This window comes from Chenopodium album, chromosome 19 (assembly GCF_948465745.1).
Source record: "Chenopodium album chromosome 19, dcCheAlbu1.1, whole genome shotgun sequence".
NCBI lineage: Eukaryota > Viridiplantae > Streptophyta > Magnoliopsida > Caryophyllales > Amaranthaceae > Chenopodium > Chenopodium album.
Window position 1 is genome coordinate 20,368,316 of NC_137852.1, and position 11,578 is coordinate 20,379,893.

The 11,578-nt window shown below is 41.8% G+C and overlaps 1 protein-coding gene across 1 annotated transcript; it reads right to left on the minus strand.

The window, feature by feature from the left end:
- Positions 1–269: 269 nt before the first annotated feature.
- Positions 270–2,945, minus strand: LOC145594902 (major strawberry allergen Fra a 1-3-like). The gene is made up of 2 exons (XM_081651251.1): positions 2,667–2,945; positions 270–934 (listed from the first exon to the last, which is right to left on the minus strand). Exons 1-2 carry the CDS (start codon positions 2,854–2,856, stop codon positions 636–638), a joined length of 489 nt encoding a protein of 162 aa, XP_081507377.1. The 5' UTR covers positions 2,857–2,945; the 3' UTR covers positions 270–635.
- Between the last annotated feature and the right edge of the window lie 8,633 nt (positions 2,946–11,578).

The following is an 11,578-nucleotide window of genomic DNA, read 5'->3' on the forward strand; positions in this document are numbered from 1 at the left end:
GAAAAACATTATTTTATTAATAAAAGAACATTATATATAAATAAAAGAATATTACCTATAAATAAAAGAATGAAACACATAAATAAAAAAAAAACCATAGTTAAAATAAGTGAGGGGACAAGTGTCCCCTCTTGTACCTCTCCCTCCTCCCCCGGTCTAAATAGGTTCATTCTTAAATAATGACGCGACCAAATACAAAGTATTAAGAATCAAATTTCAACCCCTTATCACTCTAATTTCAGGACTATTAATTACACAATCTATATCACTTTGTGAACCAAATGATGTTCTTTTGAAACAACAACTATATATATGATAGTGTTTAATCAAGGAGAAACCATGAAAGACCAAACTCAATAACAATATAGTAATTATTACCAAACATTTTATTCTTTTCAACAACCATGCATCATCTCCCACGGCAGCACCCCCTCCCAGTACAACATTACACACATTACATTACAACATTTTGGTAGTCATATTACTCATTCGTAAATTTGAACTGTACCCCCTTTATCCAAAATTAATAATCGTGTTGATTATTGTAATTTGAACTAACACGACCACAATCAAATTCAAACAAAGGGGTAATACAGTGTAGTCAACATTATTCATTCGGACCCGAATAAAGTGGCTCAAGCATAGAGTTGAGGATTAGCAATGAGATGCTCTTCCACAGTCTTGAAAATCTTCTTAATGTGTTCTTTTCCCATAGCAATTTCCTCATCAGTCATCGCTTGATTATCTCCCTTGGTGTGGTAGTGTGCTACCATCTTGTAGTTAGTTCCGGTGCCTGAAGGCTCGTATTTGTGCTCGTAAACTGCACATTCCAAAGTATCACGAAGTACATCTCCTTCAATGCTAGTGTATTTGATGAAGAAGTTGGTTGTATCAATCTCGTCCACTCTATCCTTTACATACTTGAATGGAGCCCCTGCAACATTGATTAATAGTTTAGTTCTTGATTAAGGCTATGTTCGGTTTGCTTGATCTGATATGATGATTTTTATTCTAATCTAATTTTCGAGTTTGACTAAATTTTGATTTTATTGTAAGGTCCTGTTTGATTCACCTTAATTTTGCTGAACTGAAATTATTTTTACTGAACTGAACTTATTTTTACTGAACTGAACTTAATTTACTGAGCAGAAATTATTTTTACTGAACTGAAATTATTCTTACTGATTTTTAATTATAATTCTTCTTTAAGAAAACTGAATTTTACTGAACTGAAATTAATTTTACTGAACTGAAATTATTTTTACTTAATATTAATTTTTTAAGGTGAAGAGAACAGGCCTAAATCAATCATAAAAGTATGTATATAATTATCTAATGAGAATATGAGATGCAAGTAAATTTGTATTAATGTGTACTTTTAAATATAAAATTATATGATTTTTTAATTACGAAATTAAAGTTATTTTGCAACAAGTAAACAAAAATAAAATTTCTAATCATTTTTAAATTAAGCAAATATCTGCTTAAATTAAGCATCATAACTATATACTAAAAGACACACCAGCAATGACACGTGTCATCTTCTGGTGTGTCCTTAGTATTTTTTTTTTTAATTTAGAAAATTTTATTTAAAGAAGTTATTTAAATGAAAAGTTTTTTTTTTGTCAACTAAATGAACAAACAATAATATATTTACCTTTCTTATGTTATTACCCAATTAAGTACGGATTAAGAAGGAAATAAATAATTTTTTTACAGAAGTGTAATTATGGTGGAATATAATTTATTCTACAAAGATATTAACTTTTTATTTTATATGCCATAAATGCATAAATTAATTTATGAAAAGAAAATATGGAGTAATTAAAATAACCGTGCATGGCACGGGACCTAATCTAGTATATGCTAAAAGAGTGAGAGAAGTTTGAGAAATCAAAGTAAATCAAATCAATAAATTTTTCTAAAAAGGAAGTTATCTTTAACTGATACACCAAGCAGCATACTTTGATTACTTTCTCCCAAGTTCTTTCTCCTAGTCCAAAACTCAAAAGGCTAGTATGCTACTCCGTATGAATTATCTATTAAAGGAAAATGATGTAAACAACCCTCAGTTCTTCTTATAAAGAGCAAACGGTGAAATAATGTAAATGAAATACAACATTGAATTGTACTGTTACATTTATTATACTTATTGGTAACACTAAGGGCTACCTATATTTATCGTTACCCCTAATAAAGATTGTTATATATACATACGTACAAGTTACAACATAAAATGAAAAGGCCTACAAAAAAAATGGACTTAAAACCCAAATCTAGGGGTTCGTTTGGCATTACTGTAGTTTTCCGTTTTTTGGTTTTTTGTTTTTTAAAAGTATATTATATGTGTCGCATAATGAATTAAAAATTAAAAAATTATTTAGACTTATAAAAATCATGATATTTTTGAAAACAGACAACAAAAAAGTGAAAACACCTTTTTCTTGTTTCCTGTTTTTGGTTTTTAGTTTTTTTAAAAAAAAACATGAAACTGAAAACAAAAAAAGATGCCAAACAAGTTCTAGACTAAAAATTTATATTATTTATTCTATGTCTAAAAGATTTTATGTGAGAACGAAGACTCCTACTCAAAATTACAAGTAGAAAATTTATAAAAGCAGAGTATTAGCTAAGGTTTATAACTTTATATGGATTATGAAACTAACCTTCGGGGAAGCTAATCTTTTTGATGCATCCAACAGTAGTAGAGTCACCCTTAACATACTCAATACTTTTAATAAACTCAGGTACAACCTTAGGCAACAAGTTATGGTTGTCAATGGCGAAAGCATTGAACAACCGAGCCGGTGCAACCGGGCTCGTGAGCTCGGCCATTGTGTATGTGAAGACACCCATAACTTCTTAAAATTGAAAGGAAAATATGAATTGAAGGAGGAGATTGTGTTTAAGATAAATTATTAGCTAGTGAAGATGATGAAAGAATGATCAATTGATTTGCTATTTATAGTAGTAAGAAGAGATAATGTATTTAGTAGGAACACATGTTTTTACCCTTAGACTTTTGAGGTAGTAGTACTAGTAGCATGCACTTGCTGAAATTAGTGACCTTAGACTAGAAATTCTAGATGGTCTTTTGTATTATTTTGAATTTTCAGTGACCTTATATAAAGTATTCATATTTGTTTTTTTAATTTTTTAATTCATTTGTTAATGACGGTTAGGAACTATTTATTGACTCAATGAAAATTAGTCATTAGTCGTTTTAGCAATCAATGGTTTTCATAGAAAATCAAACTTTCAACCTATTATTATTCTATATGTGACTTTATTTTTTCTATACGAAATGCATGAAAATATGAATTCATTTAGCTTGACTCTCGAACTATTGTTGTGTACTTGTATTGCATAAGTTTCAAAATCGGGGAGCATTTCAAACAGGGAGTTTTAGGAAGGGGAAAGACGATGAAGAGGAAGATCAGGGGTGGCCAAGTCAGATATCAGATCCGATCCAAAATACTAGACTTATCATTTGAATATACTACTATATAAAGAATTTATATAATTTAAGACTTTTTTTGTTTTCCAACTTCTAACCACATCACTCCAAAACCCCAATCCTTTTGGGCTGTTTGGTTGGGGGTATTCATCAAAGGGAATGGAAATAAACTGCCCTGATTCCTTTTATTGTTGTTTGTTAGACCTTTTTTCCCATTTCCTTTACCTCTCTCTATTCCCCCAAATCCTTCCAACTTGATTCCCTGGCCACCCCCCTAGGTTTTCCCATTCCCTTTCCTTAGCCACCATTACACTACCATAACCACACCAGCAACCACCTTCCTACCCTACCCCACCACATAGCCGGTGCACCGCTCCTACTCCTCCCCCTCCCCTCGCGACCTCCTGAAAAGCCCTCCCCTCCCCCGAAAAATATCCCCCACCTCCGCAAAACCAAAGATGGCGACGGCGAAGGTGACTTCAATCCCCCAAAACGACAGAAAAAGTGAATCCAACGCAATTTGAATTGTCAATCTCGCTGGAAAATCCATTAGAAAATGAAAAAAGCACGCCGGAAAATCGAAGAAAATCGTTAGAAAAACGGTTTGAAGTGATCGATTTCTAGGGTTTTGCAAAAATGATGAAATTGATGGGCGACGAGGGGTGGGGGAGGGGCGGCGATCCGACTAGGTGGTGGGCAAGTGGTGGCTCGGTGGGGGGGTGATGGCTAGAGAAGGTGGAAAGCAAGGTGTTTAGGGTAAAAATACCCCAGGTACGTGGCCCAATCTCATAGTGACACGTGGCCCAATAAGAAGGCGACACGTGGCCCTATGAGAGTGTGACACGTGTCCACCTGAGAGGGTGACACATGTCAGCTATCTTTAAATACACAATACAACATCAGAAAGAGAAAAAGGCCCTGATTACATCAGGCCCAAATCCCGAGAAACCCTTGAAAGCCGTAAAACGACGCCCCCCCCCCATGACACGTGGCGACCCCTGATTGCGCAGCCAATCACGTCACGACATTCTAGGGTACAAACCCTAGAGGGGCACATGTTCCCACCCCTATAAATACCCCAATCATTTATGATGGGAGGGGTGGATTATGACATAACATAAATATAGAGCATTAAAAAGCTCCAACTTCTCTCTACTTTCTCTCTCTAGCTTTTCCGATTTCCGATCACTAACTTGATCGTCGGAGGCGAATATTCCGATCACCGGAATATTCGTTGTTTTGCAGGTGTCCGAGTCTCATTTTCAGTAGAGCGTGACCAGTATCCGAGGAGATCACAAAAAACCCCGAAACATTTGGCGCCGTCTGTGGGGATACTCGTCCGTCATGGCAATGGATGGTCAGACACCTAATACTGGTCCTCGTCCAGGCGAGGACGGATATGTAGAAGACATACGTACTACCATACATTCAAGTAATCCTTTGACTGCCTCATTTGAAGAGGCCGAACAACCTCCTGTTACCCCAGCTACCCTAATGGCCGAGCTGACTAAGCTCCGCAAAGAGTTGGCCGCTAACCAGCAAAAGGGGGGAGGAGGTACTTCCAAGAAAGCAAACAACAAGACCAATGTAACTGATGCTGGTAACACCCCATTCCGTCGTCCGCACGGAAGGTCTCCCCGAGTCCCACGGACCAACTTCTCTAGCCTGTTGACGAAAACACAGTCGGCTGGGGGAAGGGGCAGACAGCCGAAAAGAGTGGAGACTGAGCCGTCACAGCGTTTCAAGGACGCAAGGGATTACATTTGGCACAAGCAAAGGGAGAGGGCCGCATACTCTGACACGGCCTCTACCCCAACCATGCCGGATGAAGTCTCCAACCAATCTTTCTCTCAATACACCAACACGGCCGTTTCCAGCAGAAGTTAAGCCGCTCACACTATTACTCCCATTCCAGTTCAGCCATCACAATATCAGCCTCCTCAAGTACTCAATGGGTTGATACAGCCAACTCCCCAGGTCTTTGGGCAATATGGGCCGTATGGCCAGGTGTTCGGCCAGGCTCCCTACCTGGCTGGAACGTCCGCTCAGCCTCAGCCCATTGATTGGCAGATGCGTTTGTTGAATTTGGGAGACAAGCCGCCTCCGTTTTCGCAAGACATACTAGCGTCCCCTCAACCAGCAAAAGTGAAGAGTGTACTAGTGGGTGCCTATGATGGTACGGGCAACCCAGAGGAGCATATTACCTCGTACAGGAATTTGATCTACACGCAACATGGTGCAGATGCTTCCCCGCCACTCTTAAGGGGGTGGCCCAAGATTGGTTTAATAGCCTTCCAGCCGGATGCATAAATTGTTTTACCACCCTCAGTTTGTTGTTTGTGGGAAACTTCTCATACAACATCCCACCAAGAAAGACAAGTCTCAACTTGGCAACAATTGTCCAAGGAAAGAATGAAGGACTACGCTCGTACGTCCAAAGGTTTAACCAAGAAAAAGCCCAAATTCATAATCTTCCGGATGAAATGGCTTACTCAGAATTTCTCCGGGGATTAAGGCATAATGGTTTTAAGTTTGATTTGGTAAGGAAAAAGATTCGGTCATACGCAGGTGTATTGCGGGAAGCCGAAGCCTATATTGAGGCCGCGGACTTTTGTTCGCTCACCAAATCAGAACAGCCGGCCAAGGGGGCTGAGAAGAAGCAATCTTCTCAGCAAGACTCGGCCGGCCGAAAGAGAGAAGGAAACAAAAGAAAAGAAATCTGGGTGGCTGAGACAAGCAACCCAAGTCAAAGAAAAGCAAGAAGTACATGCAGCTAGTAAAGGATAAGGCCGAGGGCCTAGAACATTTCTCTCTCAAACAAGTTCCTCGTTCAGAAAATCATCAAGCGGACGCGCTCTCCAAATTGGCTTCCTCGGCATCGTGTGATACTCCAAGATCAGTGTTTTGGGAAGTAAAGGAGAAAAGGAGTATTGATGCCGAGCCCGTTCAGATGATAAATAGAAGTTCAACCTGGATGGACGGAATTATTTCCTATCTGAGGGATGGAATACTTCCGGACGATCCAAAAGAGAGTTGGCTAATGAAGAGGAGGGCGGCCTGGTTCGAGATGAAGGATGGGGAGCTATTCAAAAAAGCCTTTGTGAAGCCTTACCTTAAGTGTATAACCCCTGAAAGAGGGCATGATGTGTTGGACGACCTTCATCAGGGACATTGTGGCTCACATATTGGAGGACGAGCCTTAGCTGAAAAAGCGACACATTTGGGTTATTACTGGCCGAGCTTGAATACGGACGCCATGCAAATGGTGAAAAAATGTGACAAGTGCCAGAGGTTTTCAACCCTTATTCATCGTCCAGCAAATAGTCTATCAGCCATCAGTAGTCCGCTTCCTTTTGCTAAATGAGGCATGGACATTTTGGGGCCGTATACTCCTGCATCTGGCCAGAGACGATATGTACTAGTGGCAGTAGACTACTTTACTAAATGGGTTGAGGCTGAGGCCGTCCGGGGCATCAAATGGACGGATGTGTCAGCCTTCATTTGGAAGAGCATAATCACTCGGTATGGGGTACCTCAGTCAATGGTGTTCGACAATGGACCTCAGTTTGAGACGCACCAACTCAAGGAATGGTTGGGAGACCAAGGCATAACTCATTGTTTTGCCTCAGTCGGCCGACCACAAGCCAATGGTCAAGTTGAGGCCTATAACAAGTTGATTTCAAATGGGATCAAGCGCAAGCTTGAAAAGGCAGGCGGCCTATGGGCAGACGAGTTGGTTAATGTGCTATGGTCCATACGGACGACAGCAAAGAGTTCAAAAGGAAACTCCATTCTTTTTGGTCTATGGAGCTGAGGCTGTGCTCCCAATTGAAATGTACGAGCCCACTTTGCGGGTAATGCTCTATGATGAATCGGCCAATTGGGAGGCCATGAAGACTGCTCTAGACTTTCTTCCAGAAGCTAGGGGCAATGCGGCGCTTAGACATGAAATTTATCGCTTAAGGATGACAAGGGCATATAACCGCCGAGTGTCTAAGCGGCCGCTCAAAATGGGGGATCTAGTGTTGAGAAAAATGGAAGCTGTTGGTCGTGCCAATGAGGACGGCAAGTTGACCCCAAACTGGGAGGGACCGTACCGAATCAGGGAAGAAATCCGAGACGGCACATATCGCCTTGAGGCAATTGATGGCCGTCAGATCCCACGGACATGGAACACTGACAATCTGAAGAAATATCATGTTTAAGTTTTTATTTCTTTAAGTACTTAGCCAAAAAGCTGTGTATACAACTAGGTCTACTGACCGAGCCTTGTAATTAAAGCCATACGGCCACAACAATGTACTTTTGACAAAATTAATGAAAAGTCAGGCATTGTTGAACTATTTGCTGTTTTACTTATATTTATTTGCATATTATGATTTGTGATTAAAGGCCGAATGAAATGATTTACTAAGTTGCTTCCAATATAGAAACACGACTTATCAACCTTACTGAGTGGCCGAAGTAAAAAGGAAGCAAGATTGCTCCCAATATAGCAATTCGGCCACACACAAAAAAAAAAAAAAAAAAAAAAAAAAAAAAACTGATTTAATTCAGAGAACAATGCGTCCGCCCCATTCAAGGCGGACGGTTGAGGCAAGGTATTCTGAACTTGTGTAGAAAACAAGTGTCCTTTACAAATAGGGCAAGGGCATACCTAGGCGTTTAGCCCGGCCGAGCCAGGAATCTCTAAGTTGAGATAATACTTGGGATTTCTAGGGTACGTCCGAGAGATAGATTCAACGGACTACTCGTACAAAGATAGCCGAACGGCCGATTAAATTGATTCGGTGCTTCACCTAGTCCAAGGGTAATCATTATGATTTGATTAACTTGCTAGTCGTCATACCCTTTAAGGCATAAAAACTACCAAGTTAATCAAACCACTTAGAGAATGGACTAGGCGAACACCGAATAAAGGGGCATACCCCTAGGAACGTACGAAAAGGCATAATATTGAGACGTATGAAAAACATTCAAAAAGCACAAAATTGCAAAAATTGCTAAGTATGAAACAGAGTTGAAGAACCGCTCAAAAGGCGGAAAAAATTTTCATTGATCTGACCGCACAAAGGCGGCCGAAATGTTTACAATACCGCTCTAACAGGTGGCTTCAAAATAAAACAAAAAAAAAAGAGAAAAGTTACAACAAAAGCTAAGTAAAGCTGAAAAAAAGAAGGAAAGCTTGAAAGCTGAGTAGACGGTTGCTGGAGGACTTGAGCTCTACTTAGCCGTATTATCTTTGGCAGGCTCCTCCGCACTTTTGGCGTCCGCGACCGGGGCAGCCTTGTTGTCCGCCTCCTCCTCCTCACCTTCTTCTTCCTCGTCCTCTCCGGACTCGGGAGAAGTAACTACCAGCTCGGGAGGAGGCTGGCCGGCCTTCTTTGCCTCTTCTCTGAGGCAGACGTAGTTCAGCCGCTTCTTGAAGCGTTCCTCATAATAGGCGGCATCACCATCATCCACCATCAGCTCAAAGGCATCGAAGAAGTATGCCTTAAGTCTGTCTTCAGCATTTTGCTCTATGCGGACGATTTCCTCCGCGCTGGGTGGCCGAGGAGCATTCAGCTGCTCAGCATAGTCCGAAACGGACTTCTTCAAGGTCTCAACCTCGACCTTTAGCGCGTCCGCTTCGTCCAAAGCAGACTTAAGGTTGGCTTGGGCCAACTTCAGCTCACTCTTCAAGGCCTCAGACGCCTCGAAGCCCAACCTCCACTTTTCCTTCTCTAGGACGGCCTCGTCCCTTTCGACCCTCATGGCCTCCCTGGCCACGGTCTCTTGTTCGAGAGCCTTGCCCAGTTTGACCTGGTCCTCTGTTTGCCGCGCCGCTTTGTCGGACAGCGCGGATATTTGGGTCTCGAAGTGCACCCTTTGGACGGCGGCCGTCCCAGTTACAGCGTCCTCGGCTTTTCTGATTTCCAGCCAAGCTTGCTTCCACCGCTCGTTCTCTTTATCCTTCCAGTCAAGGAAGGCGTTCAGGCGGAGGAAGAGCTGCGGACAAAAGAGGGAAACTTAGTCAAATATAGAAAAATTTGCTAAGTGTTGGAAAGAAAAAGCATAATGCAAATGAAACGTACCTCAGCACTACAATTGAGCATGGGGCCGAGGAAGCCCTCATTGATTCCCCGCAGCTTGTCACGCTGCGCTTGGGGAACCGCGCGAACCATGGCCTCGCGCATGGCCTTCCTGTCCGCACCAGTCAGTGACTGGCCGGGCATCCTCAGTTGCATCTCCTCTGAGATATCTGCGGACGACCGTGCAAAAAGAATTAGCTAAAATTTATAAGTACCAGTAAACCAAAATGTACAAGAATAAAGAAAAAAGGCTAACCAGTGGAGAATCTTGGAGGAGAGAGATTGATGGGAGGAGGCGGCAAAGAGGCCTCCCCCTCGTTTCCTGAGCGACCAGCATCAGCATCACTGGCCGACTGACTGGCATTTAGCCAGTCAGATTTTTTGACTATCTCGATTCCCGGAATCGAGAGGGAGTCGGTCATTTTTTCAGGGGTTGACTTATCCCCACCGTCCAAAGGGACGGACGCATCGTGGACCTGATCAGCAACAGGTTCCACGGGCTTGGAGACCCCGCTTTGTGTCAGCCGGGGCTGTTCTCCTTGAGACTGCGTCGTAGCAGTCTGCGACTTCGCCTTGGCCGCGGATTTTGAAGGCGTCTTGGTTGCAACCGTCTTCCTCCTTTTGAATGCGTTCGCATCAGGAGTGGACGAGGCCGGCTGCTTCCTCCTTGCCTTCGGAGTAGAAGAAGACTGTAAAAACACAAGCAAAGTTAGAAAAATTTTACAAGGCAGAGAATGTGTTAGCGTCCGTGTGAATTGGAGAAGGAGCTCCCTTCCAGCATGCCTGAACGGACGAAATGCGTCCGTGCAAACTCGGGAAGCAGGCTCCTCCCAATACAGCAGAACGGACAATGAGGAAAGAAAAACTCAAAAAAAAAGTGTTTACCTTCTTGAGTTGCTCGTACATCTTGAAACGAGCCTTGTATCGGGCAAGGTCTGTAGGGGTTTATAGGTACTACGCAGCGGAAATAACATGAATCATATTCATACAGTACCTAATCCAAGGATCTAATGCATAACACATAAAGCACAAATAATCGTACCTTTGAAGCGTGATTCCACGTGCGATCGAGCAAGAACAAAGGGAGATAAAGAACCCCAAGCGTGATTCCTCTACTTGGTCCACGGGCACAGATTAAGACCTCCACTAATGCTAGTTAGTTGCAATTGAACACTTCAATTGACCTTCTATGGAGAAGAGCGAGCAACGAACCACCATGAACCACCACGAACACCACACGCGCCACCTAGGGTGGCCGGCTGTACGGACGAGGGGAGGAGAGAGATAGCCACGAGTTAGAGAGAGGATTAGGGTTTTGGGATTGGTTGCCTTGATGTCAAAATTCACAGTGTGTGAATCATAACTACCTCCTACAAACCCTAGGCATGGTTCTTATTTATAGATCTCATCTCTAAATAAGAGCCCATGTCAAAAGCCCAAAACCTAATTCCAATCTAACTATGCTAGCCCAATCCAATTCATGATTAGTTAATTGCTCATGAGGCCCATTAATGGGCCTCTTACTTGCTTAACCCAATACCCTTGTGTGTGACCAATATAGGATCCATTCTAAAGGGCTTTGGGCTATTTGACTAGCCCAAAGATCATCTCTCATAGTCTAGCAACAAAGGATGACGCCCCAATAGAATGAACTTATTATCTCCATAATAGTGATCCTTGATATATCTAGTAATTGCACTTATCGAAGACACAATTCCTTCAATCTCCCACTTGTCTGAGACAAGTGTGCAAAATTCAAATTCCTTAAGTCATTTTGTGTCGATTTGATAATATGATTGCATCTTATGCTAATCCATATTAATCTACAAATCGTTTCTTGAAATCTGAGTTAGAATTACAAAACAAATGGTTACCATGTAACACATTTGAGCACGGCCATGCATTTTCTGAATTCTCCCTCTTCAAGAGGCCAAAACATGACACATTCCTAATTTAATAGGTAGACTCTATCCAATCTTGTGGCAACCAAAGCTCCCACTCAACTTCTGAAATAACCAGGAAACACCCTTTATAATCTCCAGTTACGGGT